The sequence below is a fragment of the Gavialis gangeticus genome, unplaced genomic scaffold, assembly GCF_001723915.1.
Source record: "Gavialis gangeticus isolate Ggan-Ray unplaced genomic scaffold, GavGan_comp1, whole genome shotgun sequence".
Lineage (NCBI taxonomy): Eukaryota > Metazoa > Chordata > Crocodylia > Gavialidae > Gavialis > Gavialis gangeticus.
Window position 1 is genome coordinate 202,434,098 of NW_017728992.1, and position 17,394 is coordinate 202,451,491.

General features: G+C 45.5%; 1 protein-coding gene across 1 annotated transcript in view; it reads left to right on the top strand.

The window, feature by feature from the left end:
* DENND3 (DENN domain containing 3) overlaps window positions 1-13,939 on the top strand; it is a 104,194-nt gene extending 90,255 nt beyond the window's left edge. The window contains exons 17-23 of the mRNA XM_019528219.1: window positions 1,104-1,211; window positions 1,868-2,007; window positions 4,323-4,483; window positions 8,364-8,497; window positions 10,207-10,322; window positions 10,442-10,579; window positions 12,305-13,939. Coding sequence (XP_019383764.1) covers window positions 1,104-1,211; window positions 1,868-2,007; window positions 4,323-4,483; window positions 8,364-8,497; window positions 10,207-10,322; window positions 10,442-10,579; window positions 12,305-12,505 — 998 coding nt within the window. The 3' untranslated portion in view covers window positions 12,506-13,939. The remainder of the gene's footprint in view (window positions 1-1,103; window positions 1,212-1,867; window positions 2,008-4,322; window positions 4,484-8,363; window positions 8,498-10,206; window positions 10,323-10,441; window positions 10,580-12,304) is intronic.
* Window positions 13,940-17,394: the final 3,455 nt, after the last annotated feature.

The following is a 17,394-nucleotide window of genomic DNA, read 5'->3' on the forward strand; positions in this document are numbered from 1 at the left end:
GATCACAAGAAGAGCTTGGCAGCTCTGAGCATGTGGATACTGGAGAGGACCAGACTCAGCAGCGGGGGAATGAAGCAGAGCTCCACGACTGGCTTAGTTACAAAGGAAGATTAAAGGAACTGGAATGGGTTTATGGAAGGAATACGGAAAGGGGAGTTTTGGCTGTCCAGTAAGAAGGTGGTGTGATGGGTGGGTTATGTTTGCTGTCCCCAGGTTGCAGGGAAGAATGGAGGGTGTTTGGTTTTTCCCAGGCATCTGGGCTCTGCTGGTTGCCACATGGGGCTGAGAGGGAATTTTTTTTCTCCTCCTGTTGCTACAGGTATCAGGATTTGGCTTTTTGTTCCTCCTCCCTCCCCCTTGTTCTTCCCTCAAAAGCACTGGGTATTGGCTGCAGCCAGGGATGTGCCAGAGCTCCTGCTGGGACCAAAACCAAAGGTTCCTGGTTAGAGGGTCTTGCCCCCCAGCTCTGGCCCAGGCTGATTGCCACATTTAGACTTGTATGCGATGGTTTGGATAGCGGTGATGTTGCCTTGAGCAGGAAATTGGATTAAATGGCCTTGAGCAGGAAATTGGATTAAATGAGCTCTGAACGTCTCTTCCAAACCTACTTTTCTGTGATTCTATGATCAAGCTGAAAAAAGCCCTCAGTAGTCTAACCCCTTAGAGATACAGGATTTGCTGTTCCTAAACAAAGCCAGGTAGATGTATATCCAGCATGGGTAGGAAGAAAATAAATAGTGAGGGGAGGAAGGACCAGAAATCCTTCTCCCAGAGAGTGCTGTAACCACTAGGCTACAACACACCATGACTCTTCCCCATTTGTAGCCCAGCTGGTTCTGAATTTAGATTGTATATTCTCTAGACTAAGTGAAGTGAATGCACTATTCTTTTCTGCCTCCACTGTCCTCTACAGTCTCCCACCATAATTTAGAGGAGTGGAGTTAGGAGTCTGATTTTCCATCTCGGACTCAACTTTGATGGCAAGAAGAGACAAATTAGGAATGTGATGCAGATTTACCATAAGCTGCTTAAGAATCATGCATTCATTTCTTGCATTAGCATGTACAGTCTTGTAACTTATCAAGGATTTTTATCTGTTTCAGTGCCCATGATGATCCCCAAAACTACATCTGAGACTCTAAAGCACAAGATCAATCCTTCGGTTGGTGAGACTTTTCCACAAGCAGTAAATGTCTTGCTTTATACACCAGGTACAAAGTTTCATTCTTGGAATTAATCCAGTACAAGTAACAAAGTGTGGTGTTTGCATGCCTGCCCTGAAAGCTCTCTGATTTGGGCTGTTTGAAAACAAACACCCAAAGTCGAGAGAGAGAGAGGGGAGTAAGTTCCAAAGTTGAGGGCCCCTTGCAGGGAACATACAAGCAGCAGCCCTGCTCTTTTACTACGGGGCTTCCGGATGGCACTTTGTTGCCTGCAACTATAACAGTGTGATGCAGGGAAAGATGCTTTTACCAAGAGATGGATCTTAAGTCCTTCAGAGGTTTATAGGTCATATCCAACACCCAGAAACCAAAAGGGAGCCAAGGTATTTATTGCTTGTATGGTAGCAGCGCTTAATGACTCAAACCGGGATTAGAGCTCCAAGGAGTTGATCATTTCACATACATACAATGGAAAGATTGTCCTTGCTCTGGAGAGCTGACAGGTGTAAAATGAGACATCAAGTGGACTCGCCAAATAGATGTGGGAGAGCACAATGGTGACATGGTTATTCTGCTCATTAGCTGCTAGTATAGGTTCTGGGGTACAGATGCCATGCTTTAGCAGGAAAATGCATTTTCTGGTCATTTGTGCAAATATAGCTGATAGTATTGTTTATTCTTCTTCCCTCTCCCTCCAATACTAGGACATCTTGACCCAGCAGAAAAACCTGGAGATACCTTTCCAAAATTATGGTGTGCTTTAAATGAGGGGAAGGTAGCTGTGTTTGATGCATCTACCTGGTCTATCCAGCAGCATTGTTTTAAAGTGGGCAGTTCTAAACTGGTAAGCAAGACAAATACTGCTACTTACCCTTTGTATTAGTGTAGTTTCCAGGAGCAGTAGTTGTCGCCCAGGATGCTATTTTGCTAGAAAACATGGTCCCTGCAGGGAACACATTTTCCTAGATGTGGTCCCTGCCAAAAGAGAGAACTATTTTAAGATCAAAGACTCCAGGCAGACTGATTTGATAGATGGGGGAATGTAAGGAAATGGACAATATTGGTCAGCATGAAAGATGGTATTCTTGGTTTGTGAGCAATCTAACAGCAGGTTTGCAGATATTCATGAGAAGGTCCTCTAAGGATGAGCACAGCATGTTAAAAAACACAGAACTGCTTGTTTCATAGGGATAGGAGTAATCCATGGCCTCTTCCAATGGGAGTAGGGAGCTAACATCTCAATAGCAAATGAAAGATAATAGGTAGGTTGGGAGCAGTGTTAGCGAGGCCTTTAAAGTGAAGACAAGCTTGAAGTGAGAAAAGGGGAAGGGAAAGCAAGCCAAAGGTTGAGGGTGAAGGTTGGTTGTATTTCTGTCAGTTTTCTTTTGGAAGAAATCAGTGGAATTTTGTCTGGAGAAAGAAGTGAAGGCAAAAGGTGGAGATTGGCCTGTAGTCGAGGATGTGTCATTTAATTAAGTTGGCAAAGTAGAATTCCTTAGGAGGATGGCAGAACTGAAGGAGGAAAGAATGAATTTGTTGTGGGAGAGGTCATCCTAGATTTGAGATTTGTCAGTGATGGTTTGGAGCAGTGGAGATGGATGTTGGGGCTGACCCATCACTGGGGGTGCTGGCAAGAGGTCTTCTGATGGGGAAAGTGACTTTTTTTTGCGTTAAACTCTCTTATTTAAAAAAAACCATATCAAGCTGAGCTGGGAAAGGAGGGATTGGAATCAGTCAAGAAATTATCCATGCTCATGAACTGGATGTTATGGAAAGATCTGCGTGGGTTGAAGTAGACATTGGTAGGTAAGGATAAGAGACCATGGTTGGAAAGGAAGAAACTCAGAAAGATTAGTGAGTGAATGTTGCTCAGTGAAGACCAAATATAGTGAATGGAAGAGGTTAAAGCAGGGCTGCAGGGTGAATAAAGACAGGAAGGTGAACTAGTGTGCGACTAAAGGGTCAGATGAGTTATCCACGTGGAAGTGAAAAAAAAACATGATATAACAGGAAAGGCTGGAAGAATTGGGATTAATTAGTCTACAGACTAAGATAGTAGAAGACAGTAAAATAAAAGGGGGGTTGATAACAGCCTTCAAATACAAGAAGCACTGTTTGTAATGAGGGTGATCCTCAATTATTCCATGTCTACAGGGACAGAGCAAATAGTAGTGGACATACATTGAGACAAGGGAGATTTATGTTAGGTATTTGGAAGAACTTGGCAACTGTGAGGAGGAAGAGTGAGTCAGGAATGAAAGTAAAAGGAAGGCTGATGTGGAGGGATTGGGAAATCAGTGGAGGACAGTAGATGGCAACAGTGTGGAGAGGGAAATGAGAGGAGAACTGAATGCAGTAGTGTTCAAAAACAGAGAAAGAGATGGGTAGAGAAGCAGCAAAGACTGGGGAGGCTGGGTGTAGGAGAGAGTGAGATATGAAGAGGTTATAGATAGCTGTGGTCTTTTGTAGAAATGGTTGGGCATCCCAGTGTCAGCGAGGGAGGGGGAGGTATAAGGGGCAGGTAAGGCATGAAGCTTGGAATTGTGACACAAGACTGGTAAGGGCTGGTGTGAGGGCTGGTTTGGGATATACATCACCAGAGGTGAGTGGCAAGACTTGGAGGGAGGGTGTGTATGTGGGATCTGAGCTTTTGCATGTGGGAGGAAAAGGGGTGAGGAGCAGCTAAAGCTGGTGAGAACTGTAGAAGAGTAATGAAGACAGAGGCGGGAAATGGATAGAGGAAAAAGGAGGCCAGTGGCGGATGCCTAGATGCAGAAGAAGGGCCCTGGGTGAATAAGTGGACAAGTTTATGAAAATGAAAAGCAACATGAAGGATGTAGTGAAGGTAGGTAATGTTTGCAGCAGGGCTCCTGCAGCAGGATTGTTCCATCCTTCTGTCAAGAGGGAAGAAGTCCAAGGGATACTGTGATAGTGTCCTGATCATCTCTGGAAATACAGTCTGAGACCACTCCTCATTTCCCACAAGCCATGGAAGCTTAGTAATCATAGGTCTTGGCTAGAGTGAAGCTGGGAACCATGTGGGGTGTGGTTTTATATTGCTGGTGTTAAGCACCAGGAAACAATTCCTGTTCAGCAGTCTACTCTGAAGAGTGATTGCCTTTTGAATTGCACTTTCTAAAATTTGCATTTTTTTTATAGACTTGTATGGTAATGGTAGAACAGAGCCAAGTATGGATTGGTTCTCAAGACTCCATTATTTACATAATCAACACACACAGTATGTCTTGCAATAAGCAACTAAATGACCATCGTTCTGATGTGATGGACATCGTTGTAGAGCAGAGGAACAGTATACCCAGGTAAACCTGACTACAAGTTCAGTTTCTTCATATGCATACAAGTAAATAGGGGAAACATTCTTTGTACTGGACATTGTGAATCTGGATGAGAAAATTGTATGGAAAAGAATTTTGAACAGGATTCTCTATGCTGATCATCACAAAACCATTCATGGGGCCCCTGGAGCCCAGAGCTGCTCTCTGCTATGCTGTCACACATCCCAACGAACAGACCGAGGTTGCCCTGAAATGGGTCTCTGTCTCTGCACCTCAGATCCTCTCCCATTGTACCTGGACTCGGCAGCTGAAGTGAGGGATCTTTGCTGGCCCCAAGTGGGCCTTCGCTTTTGGATTATGGAAGAACTCTCCTCTTCTCTGGGGAGAGGGTTAGTCTGGAATCCAGAAAGTCCCTCCTTCCACAGGCAACCAATAAGGAGATGAACAACAAAATAATTTATTATAAAAGCAGGATGAGCATAAGAGACCAGCTGCCATGTGTTGAGAGGTATAAAACAAGCAGAAGACAATACCAGAACCTTGACCTGTTCTTACCCTGTACCTTAAATCCAAATACACAGTGCTTAGCCAGGTGAAGGGTCTAGATGCAGCCTCAGGCTCCATCCCTTGCCCATCTGGGCCTCTTGCATTCCCCTCTCATCTTGGTATACCCAGCCTCCTTAGCTGGGTGATTCAGCCGTGCCCTGGGTGCATCTAAACATGCAATTAGGGCAACGAAATAACTTCTGGCTCAGTTTGTGCTGGAGTTTTGCTCTCGGGCACAGTATTTACACCTGTCTGTGATTGCAGCACATTGAATTGGGGTGGAGCAGCTCTGGGTTGGCGGGGGGCTCAGTGGGTCGGCCCCAAGCTCTGGGTGGCATTGGGGCTGGCTGGGGCGTGAGGATGCTACAGTACAAGGGTAGGCAGCAGGCAGCCTCCGCACTGTACCACCCTCACACCCCATCCAGCCACAGTCGCCATCTACGAGTGCGTTGCGGTAGCATGAATTACACCACTGTAGAATAGCACTTGTCCCAGACACATGGGTGCACATGTAGATGGTGATACTCTTACTGTGCAGCTAACTAGTCAACTCCATGGTAAAGCACACATGAAGATGCACCCTCTTGTAGCAGAGAAGACTGAAGACAGAAGCCATGCTCTCTAGCAGGCATAAGTGCCTTTGCCAATCTGGTTATTAACGTAAGTTGCTCCCTTCATTTCTAGGGGGCTCGCACTATGCTGGTAGCTTCCTGACTTCTCCAAAGGTGCATATTTACTAGACTACATTCTTGCATCCATTTTGGATAGAAGGTTAATCTGATATGTTGTCTCCTAACCGTTTGATCAGCTAGGTGTTTAGGCTTCTTTTAAAGTGTATGTATATCATTGTCGGTCCAGACCCAGGCTTCCTGTGGCACGGTCCATGTAGAGGACCACAAAGCAAACCAAGACAAATGTAATTCTCTGCCATTGTCCTTAAGTGTGAACAGTTGTAGGCAGTTCAGGGTAATCACTGCCTTACTAATGTGACCTTAGCTGAAATTTAAAGATGCCTCAAAATTACATTTATGTCAAATACTGTAACATATACAGGCAGGAGAACAATCGAATTTAACACAGCTTTGCACTAGCTGTAATCAGAGACTAAATACCTCAATAGTGAACTTAATTTAGGAGAGTATCCATGCATATCACAAAGTAACTTTGCCTTTGGATATTTCCATGACACTAATTTTTTTGTAATGATTAATCAGCTCCTTGATTTAAATTTAACTCCAAGAGAAAGGTGTGCAGGTATATGAAAGGAGGCCTTTGAAACACCCACCCAACTCTATTTTCTTTAATTAGTTTTATTATCATACCCTATATGTAAATTTATCTCATGTGAATGTGACCTAATTTCTAAAGTAGCCCTGCTTTCTTGGAAACTGCTTTATTTTATATTTGCTGCCAATGACATACAAGGGCCATTGTGAGCACTAGGGATCATCTGAGACTCGGAGTACTGTGGGTTATGTGCCTTGCACCAGGAAGCAGCTTTGACATGGAATTTCTGTGGTTTTCTTAAACCCCAGGGAAATTCACCTACCCAACAGGACTCCTCTTCTGGCTGCTTAAACAAAATGGAAGATATTTCCATGCTGCTAGACCGGTACAAAGCAGGCTCAGAGAATTGAGAATCTAGGCCAGACTGTGGTGACACAAGACCAGTTAAAATTGCCAAGCAACACAGTATGATGATTGAAATCTCAAACCAAAAAACAAGGGCGAAGCATTAGCATGTGATAAAGGAGAAAAGAATCCACAAAGGAAACAAATTACTAATATTCAAAAGTTTTGGCCAGAGTTCATCACTTGAAACAGGGAGGCTGCCTACCAGTAAAGCAAGCCTTTATTAAGGCCCATAGGGAAGCATCTGTGTTATATCTAGTAAAACAGAGAATTCCCTTTTAAAGTAAATCTTACGCGTTTTGAAACAGAATATGTAAGACAGTTGTTGGACAGAGATGAGAGCAATGGGAATTTGGAGGCATTCAGTTATGAGTCGACACAGTTGCATTTTCAAAGCCATTCCATTTTTGCTTCATGTGTATAATTGAGTAGCCTTTTACAGCACAGTTCTTGATTTATTTTTCATTACAGAGAAGCAAAGAGTGCATTGTTTTGTTCAGTAGCTACTACCCCACTCTGAAGAAAGATGTTTTTGTCTGGTTCATGTATGTTAAATAGGATGATAGAGTATATTTTTCCTACATGCAATCACAATGGAAAAATGATTTTGATATATATATTAACTTGGGAGAGTAGGGAGTTTCATAGCCAGTAATATACAGCAGAGTTAGAGGAAAATGGTTTTCATTCAGTTTTCTCATTTGATATAATTATTGCACATTTTAGTTCATAATGCATAAAGGCGGCTCAGATCACTGTAGTAGCCTAATAAACTAGATTTCAAAATTTGAGACTTTACAATCCTGTGACCCAATTTTGAAACACTTATGGATAATATTGCAAGATTCAGTTAAGGAATTGAGTTGGGGGCAGCAATGCCTAATGTTTTCAGTGCTTGGCACCTATAGCCTGTCTTTCGAAAGGCTGAGCAGGCTACGCTCTTTCTTTTTTTTTTCTTTTTATTTAATTTTCTGTTAAAACATTCCTGGAAGGGGAGTGGTGATTCAAACCCACAGGCCCTCCCTCCCAACAAAACGCCCTGACCACCAGACCATAGTCTGTTTTTGGTGGAGGATTTGCCCTCCCTAAATAGCACTGGAAGCGCACCGCACAGCAGCTCCTTTAATCTCGCCCTTTTCACTGTGCATACCCTGCCTTGCCCTCTGCTGCTGATTGGCCAGGGGACTCCAGTGGCCCCACTGCTTGCTCCTGATTGGCTGTGAGGAAAAAACCGTAGTTTTAAATATGCCATGGTTTTTGCCTCCTGGCTGATCAGCAGAGTGAGCTGCTGGGCTGCCAGGGGCCCTTGGCCAATCAGCGCAGGAGACCAAAACCTGCAGCATATTTAACCATAGTTTTTGCCTCTAGGCCAATCCAGAGTGAGAGGCGGGGCTGTGGGGGCCCGTCCGCCAGTCAGCAGTGGGGGGTGGGGAAGAGAGCATGTGGCAAAAAGAGCAAGATTTAAAGGGCCTGCTGTGCAGCACACTTCCAGCCTTGGCATTACTCACTCACTCGATTTATAAATCCAGCCTCAGCATTACTCCCTTCCATCGCAGTGAAGACGATTAAATCCTGAAACCACGGTAGTGCCATCAGTTGGACACGAACACTAGATGCGGCATCTTTCCAGCAAATGGGGTTTGTCTCAGAGTGTGGCTTGAAGTCTCAGTTTTGGATTTGAATGCCCAGCATTTGATTTCAATCTGTATTTTTTTTTTGTTAACAGCCAAGCTTATTCATGCAGTTTAGATGGGACGCTGATTGCTTGGAACATCAGCACTTTGAAAGTAAACGATATATTTCAGCTGCCCTGCCAAAACCTCACTTCTGTCAAACTCCATAATGACTGGCTGTGGTGCTGTAAGTTCTTCATGCCTCAATGGGATTTTTTTCTAATTAAGTATTTGGGTGTGGTATGACTACAGTGGAGGATACAGCTGTACTCCCCTTGATCTCCTGCCTGTATGTTAACAAACTTTCTGTCCTTGCAGAGCCGGGACATTGACAGTACCCTTGTCCACTTCCTTTACCAGTGGCACATAGGGTGTCTTTGGTATTTGGGGCATTGAGCCTGGTATTTGTGAGGGTTGTTCACAAAAGTTTTTAATGATAGGTTAGAGAAACACTTGTCTAGGATGGTTTAGTCAGGGGTGATCCTGCCTTGAGCTGGGAGTTGGATGAGATGACCTGAGAACCCTTCTAGCCCTACTTTTCTAAGACTTCATTGAGTGTCTGCCCTAGATCTACGGGAGTAAATACTTGTGCACTCCTGAGAACAGAAGAGATCTACAAATATCTGCCTAACTTCTCCTCCCCTTCTTTCCCTCCAAACTGTCTAACTTTGAGTGTCTGGGCCTGACACACTGTGTGGGCTGTGCATCACGTGGCTCAGACTTCCCTCTGCCATGGCTTTCCCTGTGCTGTGCTGCACCATATGGGTGCCCCTGCACTGGGGGCTCCCCGGGCCGTGCTGTGCCATGCCACCTGCACCACCCCTAGGGGCTGGGATGTGCAGCAGAAGCTGTTGGAGGGAGAGACACCTGGCAGCTGCAGGAGATTTGATGAGGCCCAGACTAGAGCCCAGGGGCTGAGAGTTAACCCTTTACAGGCTGCATGTAGCCCTGGGCTCCCAGCTGTGTGGACGTATTGTAAGAAATCAAGTAAGAGCAAAAGACATAGTTTATAGGGGTGTGCGAAGCGGACAGTATTTGATTCGGATTTGGCCTGATTTGGGGGACAGTGATTCAATTCACTGATTCAGATCACTGTCCTGATTCGATTTGGCCAAATCTGAATCTGAAGATTTGATTCTGATTTGGAGAATCAGTGATTTGGCCATAGACGCAGCTTTAAATGTTTTTTTCTACACATCTCAAGGTACCAGGTGCGGCTTGTGAACGCCAAGATGGTGGGGCAGATGGAGCGTCCCACGGGAGTGCGGGTGGGGGGCCGATGCGCTCGGCAGTGGATCTGGAAGTATACTGGAAATACTTTTGGTCCACTTCTGGATCCGTCACCGAGCATGTGGGGGACCCCCCCACCCCAGCTTAGTGCTTGTCTGTGGGGGAACCCAAGGTGTCCCCCAGACCCAGTTGCTGAGTTGGGGGGTGAGGGGGTCCCCTGCATGCTCCACAGCAGATCTGGAAGTGGACCAGGAGTACTTCTGGGTCCACTGCCGAGCACGTGGGGGGCCCCCCCATGCTCCTGTGGGATGCTCCTTCCACCCCACCATCTTGGCCTTTATGAGCTGCACCCAGCACCTCAAGGTACATGGAAAAAACATATAAAGCGGTGTCTATGACCAAATTATCTAATTTCTCTGAATTGATTCAGAGGCTTCCGATTTGATTCGGAGAGATTAAAGGGTCTTCTGATTCAATTCAGAGACTCGGGCGTTGAATGGGGCCGAATCTCCTCTGAATTGAATTGGGTACCGAAGCTTTGCACAGCCCTAATAGTTTATAGATCTCACTGCTATGACTGGTGGCCCCACATTCTCGGTGTGTATACACTTACCCATGTCTTCCTTTCCACTTTAACTACTAAACATCATCTCTTTAATACTGAAGGTGCGAGGAGCTGCATACTGGCCGTGTCAACAAATGGGTTTCAACAGGAAATGAAAATTGAACAGAACCTGAAGGATATGGGTTCACCTTTTCTCTGCTTCCAGCTGTTTCTCGAGGTATTAAATTTAGGTTGCTAATTCCATTTAAGGGAAGTCTGCTTTATAAACAGTGCTGTATTTCTTGAGATATATTTGTAAGAGCACAGCTAAGGCTGGTTGTGTTCTTTGTGCCTTAGAGAGATGAGGTCTGGACATCGTGTTTTGGTAGCAGTGACCTGTGTGTCTGGAATACAAGAAATCTCTCAAGCAAACCTCAAAAGATTCATCTTCTGGATTGCTCTGAGATCACCTGCATGATAAAAGTGAAAAATCAGGTGAGATATTCATTAAACCTTCATTGTCACATGTTTCTTTTTGTTGAAATGCAACATACTAATTTGTGTCTCTTTCAAGTTTTGTTGCCTGATTTTTCTGTTACTGAGTTGTATTCAAATTGATCTGAGACATAGGTACCACTTTGGAGTCAGCTAAGCTAATGGCAGCCATGTATAATTGACCACTCATTGGATATTTACAAAATTGTAAGCAAAGCCAGAATTGTTATTCATGATGATTTGTGCAATGGCTTTATTAGCCACTGACCAGTGAACAGTATGCAACAAAGAATTGGGTCCCTTGATATTTAATCCCTCATGTTCTGGTGATCAAGACCAAGAAGAGGCTAATGCAGGGGCGACCAAGAAGAGGCTAATGCACGTGCACCCCCTGAGAGCGCCGGTGCACCCCCTGTCAGGCTGCGCTCCCTGTGTAGCCAGCGGGCAGGCAAGAGCACCAGTGTCCCCCCTGTGAGCATTGGCTGGGGAGCAGGGCCGCTGAGAAAAGCAGTAGTGCTGCTTCCGGAAGTGGCTGCAGGAGCGAGATTGACGTCCCTGCGGCCAGCAGGATCAGTCGCAGGGGGACTCCCCACCCCCCACCAGCAGGATCAGCTGCGGGGGACCTGACCCCCCGGTCGCTGACTGGTGTCTGGGGGGGGGCACATGCCCCCCTGACTCAAGGCACCGACACCCATGGGCTAATGTACAAAAGTAAAGGCTGATTAGCTGGCCTTTTTCAACACACTACAGGCCCAACAAAAGATGGCTAAAGGGGACTAAAAAGCTCCCCTCGTTACCATCTGTTTCCATAATTAATGACACAAATATATTCCCTGGGTAGAAAATCAGTAGTTAATTTTCCTAAAATAATCCCAGTTGGAACCTCTTATCTCTCCTTCTTCCACAAAATGTGTGCTGCTTTGGAGTTGAGAAGCCCCTCTGCTATGTGCGCCAGGATCTGATGTGGCAAACCAGAGAAAGAAGCCATCCGGACAGAGCCCCCAAACTGAGTGACCAACAAGTTCCTTGGAAACCAAAAGCATTATCTCTTTTACACCTTCCACAGCTTCACCCCTCTTCCCCTTCATCGATTCAGAGCCCACTAATGCCTTAAACAGTATCATTGTCCAGTTTACTTGTACAGAAATAAAATTGGCAAACACTTGACCCTCCCCCTTCTTCAGCTTGAGCATTCAGTCCTCCTCTTTAATCCTGCCAACAATCAGCAGGCCAACAGGTCCTGTCCCCCCTCTCACCTGAAGCGGGATGGGGGTAGTAAACCCCATAGTTCTGCTCTAGGTAGTGAAATAGCAGCTATTGGGAAGCCAGGCTGTGTCGAAGTGGCCTGCCAGGTGCTAAAAATGACAGTGATGTCTGCTATAAACTTACTTCTAAATGCCTTTTAATTTAAAAAAAAAAAATCTAGCCATTGTATGTTGTGTCTTTCTGGAACAAAAACCCAAGACAGTTGTGTTTGTAAAGCAGAAAAAAAGGTCTTCTTTCTAACTAGCAAACTTTAGTTAAAATGTTGTTATAGTGGATATACAGAAAAAAAGTACAAAGAACTATCTTCAATGAGCCGCTTTATGGGAAGCCTCTTTTCAAACTTGGGTAGAGAAGCGAATGACCGTCTCCTGGGGGTGACAGAGCAACTTCTGTGTTTCAGCCGTATCCTTAAACCAACTGGGAATATATAATGCTTCAAAAGCTGTTGTTTCTTTTCAGCTGTGGATTGGCAGCAGAGGACTATCGCAGGGCAAAATCAAAGGAAAGATCTACGTGGTAGATGTTGAGAGGAAAAGGGTGGAGAAGGAGCTGGTGGGCCATGCAGACACGGTGAAGGCCCTGTGCTCTGCAGAGAACAGATACGTCCTCAGCGGCTCTGGGAAGGAAGAAGGGAAGATCGCGATTTGGAAAGTTGAATAGTTTCATTTTCCAAATATACAGTTTTATCTATTCCCCTTTTGGAAAACTTGCTAGTTTTGGTTTTGTTTACTCCCACTTCACTCCTCGGTTCTTAACCGTCCATCAGTGTTATTTCTAATGTAGAAGTTTAGTTATTTGAGCGGTTACTACACCACTGTGGTAAACCGAACCCCAAATAAATTTTTGTTTGCAGCTTGCCTAGGTCAGCTTCGACCTGCCGACAGAATAAAAAGTGGAAAACAGATGAGAAGTTACTGGCTTTTAGACATCAGTATGCATTTTGCATATATATATTTTAGCATTATTATTTAGCATCGACATTTTGGGCCAAATTCTTTGCTTATGTAAACTGACTTCAGCCAGGAAATAATAGGTCCAGTAATTCCATTTCAGGTTGTTCTCAATAGGGAGAGAAAACTGTGCAAAAAAAATACTGCTCTTAATGATGATATTTTGCCTGCTGGACAGCTTGTAACAGTGGGACCTATTTATTTGGAAAAGAAACTTAAATTTGATGTAGTGACTGTAACTAGCCATTCCTGCCGTCTGCTTATCAGTGGTGCTGTATTATTGAACGTGCACATGTAGACAGAGATTTCTGTACTAGCACTTAGTAGTGGCTAGAGATTTGGATATTTTCAAGTAACTGTTTACTTTTGCACTTCTTGGGGGAAGGCAATTTTAGGAATACTTGAGAGATCTTTGGCGTGCTTAGGATGAAACTGCCGCTTCAGTTCCTTATTTGAAATATTTAATTTAGTATACTTACATTTCAGTATCACCCGTGCCTGCTGCTAGGAGCAATGCTTTTGTTACTCTGCAAAAAAGTGGCTCACTCCACACGATCCCACACCAGCCCCTTAGTGAGACGTTCTGCAATGAGCAACCGCAGCCCATATCTAACGAGTTCACATTCGACTCTTAAATCAGTCACAAGACTACTTAACAGATAATACAAAATTGTTACTGAAAATAAATGTCGTATTGTCAGACAGTAAATGCCGTTGTTTTGTCGTCTGGAGTTCCCCAGGAGCAGTTTCCTAATCATTTCCTTCCAAGAAGTTAAGGTAATCCTGAGGTTAAACATTATGATTAGAAGATACTAATGTTAATAGTTGTCAGAAATAGGCAGATCTGAGTTGAGAAACCATATTTGTATGCAGAGTGGTTGTATATATCTCTGTAGAAATATGCAATACTATGAAATACTGTAAATAGATGAAGAAAATCAGCTGCTATTTTTGTAACAAATATAAAATTATAGTACTGTAGGCTTGATGGAAGTACTGTATGCACTACTCCTGATGATATAGCCTATGTAACTATTTTAAGTCTTTTTTTTATTTGCCTGAAAAAAGGGATTGTCACTTTATAATAGCTGAAACTGTGCCTTTTCTGGAAAATAAGAATATTAAACACTATTTTGGAATTTTAGCTCCTGACTGTAATGTCTTTTTTTAAAGAAATAGAAGGCCTAGCTTCCCATCAGTGACCAGCATTTCCTGAGCAAAGGATCAAGCTGTGGCTTCTTGAAACTGAGACCATTTCTGCACCAGGCTATGCATAATGCATGATCTCTGGGTAGTACTGATTCCCAAGAAGTTTCCTATCTGCTAACAACTTCTGGAGCATGAGGCTGCTGCTGCTTTCCCCACCCTGCGCCTGACCAAGCGACTCCCATACTAGAGGCTGCTGTAGGGCAGCTGGGGATTCTCCATCAACACATTGCAAATCCTGAGAAAGCCGAGAGAGACTAGAACGAGAGTCACAGGCCACATCTACGCAAGACTGACTGCGCAGTTGTGACCGTGTAGCCGATTAGTACTTACAACTACAAAGTGACTGGGCAGTACTGCGCAGTAGTGTCCCCACACGGCTACTTGGTGATGCTGACTGCACGGTAGCTCATTACTACTGAACAGTAGTACTGCATCATGCTTTGTGCCACAGGATGCTATCATGCTAGTAACAAGCTACTGCACAGTAGTAATGAGCTACTGTGCAGGCAGCATAGTTTCATAGTTGGTAGGGTCAGAAGGGACCTGAGCAGATCATCAAGTCCAACCCCCTGCCATGGCAGGAAAGAGTACTGGCGTCAAACAACCCTGGCTAGGTGTCTGTCTAGCCTCCTCTTAAAGACTGCCAGGGTAGGAGCGAGCACCACTTCCCTTGGAAGTTGGTTCCAGATCCTAGCTGCCCTGACTGTGAAGTAGCGCCTCCTGATATCTGGCCTGAATCTACTCTTCATCAACTTATGGCCGTTGTTCCTTGTTACTCCCAGTAGTGCTCAGGGGAACAGGGACCCTCCCATTGCCTGCTGGTCCCCCTTGGCCAGTTTATAGATGGCCACCAGATCCCTCCTCCTCTTCTGGAGGCTGAACAGGTTCAGGTCCCGTCGCCTCTCCTCGTAGGGCCTGCCCTGCTGCCCCCTGACCATGCGAGTGGCCTCCTCTGGACCTCCTCAATGCTGTCCACATCCCTCCTGAAGTGCAGCGCCCAGAACTGGACGCAGTACTCCAGCTGTGGTCTGACCAGTGTCATGTAGGGGGAGGATCACCTCCTTGGCCCTGCTTGAGAAGCATTTGTGGATGCATGACAAGGTGCAGTTGGCCTTCCTGACTGCGTCCCCACATTGGTGGCCCATATTCATTTTGGCATCAGTAATGACTCCAAGATCCTTTTCTGTCTCTGCACTGACGAGAAGGGAGTTCCCCAGCCTGTAGGTATGGTGCTGGGTCTTCCTCCCCAGGTGCAGCACCTTGCACTTGTCGGTGTTGAATCCCATCCTATTCTCATCCGCCCACCTCTGTAACCTGTCCAGATCTAGTTGTAGCCTGTCCCTCCCTTCTAGCATGCCCACTTCTCCCCCCCATCTTAGTGTCATCTGCAAAGTCTTTTATAGACATAGCCATTTTCTTCCCATATATATACATACACATGTATAAAGCATGCGATTCTTTACTGCATTAGGTATTTATAGATGATGCAAGAAGTGCCAGGGAGAAAGTCAGCTGCTGATCAAGTTACTTTGCTTCTCATCTATCTGCATCTGCCTCCATTTTCAGTCTCCCAAACTTGCTTTTGCTTAGCTTGCCTCATGGACTTTCCAGCACAACAGGAATTTGATAGCCAGCACCTAGAGATGAGTGGCCAAACCGGCTGCCACCTGACTTTGCCTTGAATGGCTTACAAGGATAAAAGAGCATGTCTAGTGAATGTCATGGAATAATTTTCTTTTTTTCAAATTCCACTCTGCTTTTGTGCTGCTAGGGCTGTCGTGCACTGGCATTGGGTTCCAGATCAGCAGGGTAATTAAAACAAGGCACCAAGGACATGAGATGCTTCAAACCAAGCAAAATATGCCCAAGCACTACCTGCTGTTCTTATTGGGCACTGACTGCCCCCTTCCCCCCCCTCAAGGGACTGCTCAAATACAGCCAGTGAAGCCTATCACCCAGGTCCCAGCACCGCCCTTGGGTCTGGAGTTGATCCACATGCTGCACGCCATGTGCACCAGACTGGCTCCACGCGTCAGGCCCAGGACCTGCGCTGTACTTGGTGCCTGCTCTGGTCTGTCCAGGACTAAACCCTATGGATTTTAGCTCACTGCTCCCTATTTCTTTATTCCTCCTTCCTCAACACCAGGGGCATGCAGTCCTGATCCCAAGAGGTTCTTGTTTCCATAAAAACCAATGGGAGTTGTACTCAGCACCCTTAAGGATTGGGCCCCCTATGTGATCTCGCCTTGCCAGGGTTTGTAGTACAGGTAGTTTCTGAGCGCTGTTGCCTGACTGTCCCCGAGCCTGGCTGCTATGAACAGATCCATGGCTGCTGTGCCCAGATAACATCCATCTACTCTCCCTTTCTTCATTAGCTTCTCATGAATTGAGCCTCTTACCATTATTAGAAGAGACTGGACAGCGTAGCTATAACACTTCTCTTTTTTTTTTTGTCCCCTAGTCACCTGTTTGCTTTCCCTTCTCATTACCTCTAACTCCGGCACTCGGGGATGTCAGCTGTGGAGCAGAGCCCATGTAACCAGAAGGGGCCCTAGGGAGAAAACATGGGTCAGCGAGATACTGGCCAGTCTTGATGCACCCGATACCCAGCTGCTGCAAAGGTTTTGTGTAGCGGTCTGGGCAAGGAAGCTTTCCAGGGAGGGACTCGGAGGAAAACAGGGCCGTGTCTTTTTCTGTGTGTTGATGTGAAACCTCACGCGAGTCTGAATGGCAGAAGGGGAGGAAGTGCAAATGTACTTGTTTGACATTTTACCAAGGGTGATGGAAGAGGATGTCATGGCCTGATCAGACACCAGACTGCTGCACTACACTGCACTTTGCTTCCTTAGCCTATTGCCATGCCCTTGTCTGCACACCCGGGCCATCACTCACCCCCACAGCTCCACCGCAAGTTTAGGAGCTTTGGTACAAAGACCTCAGTTTCATAGTTTCTAGGTTTCATGGTTTCTAGGGTTGGAAGGGACCTGAACAGATCAAGTCCGACCCCCAAAGAGACTGGAGAACGAGAGACACCTGGACACCACTGCGGTGCTGGGCCCCTCTGCTGTCAGGGAAAACTGACTCGGGTGATCCTAAGAAGGGGACCGTGTCCCGTACGCAGAGAGAGCCTCTTCCTCCACCCCCCACACATGACCCTTGCCACTGCCGTGGGGTGAAATCCCTAGCTTTCGCAAGGAAGCAGAACTCGTGGTACAGGTGATATCTTTTATTAGATCAACTAGACATTTGCAAAAAAAATTTCTTTATTTGCAAACGTTGAGGTGGTCTAATAAAAGATATTGCCTCTACCATGCGTCCTGATTCCTTTTGCCTCTAGACCAATATGCCTACAGCCTGATACCTAGCTCTCACAAATGTTTTAACCCCGAG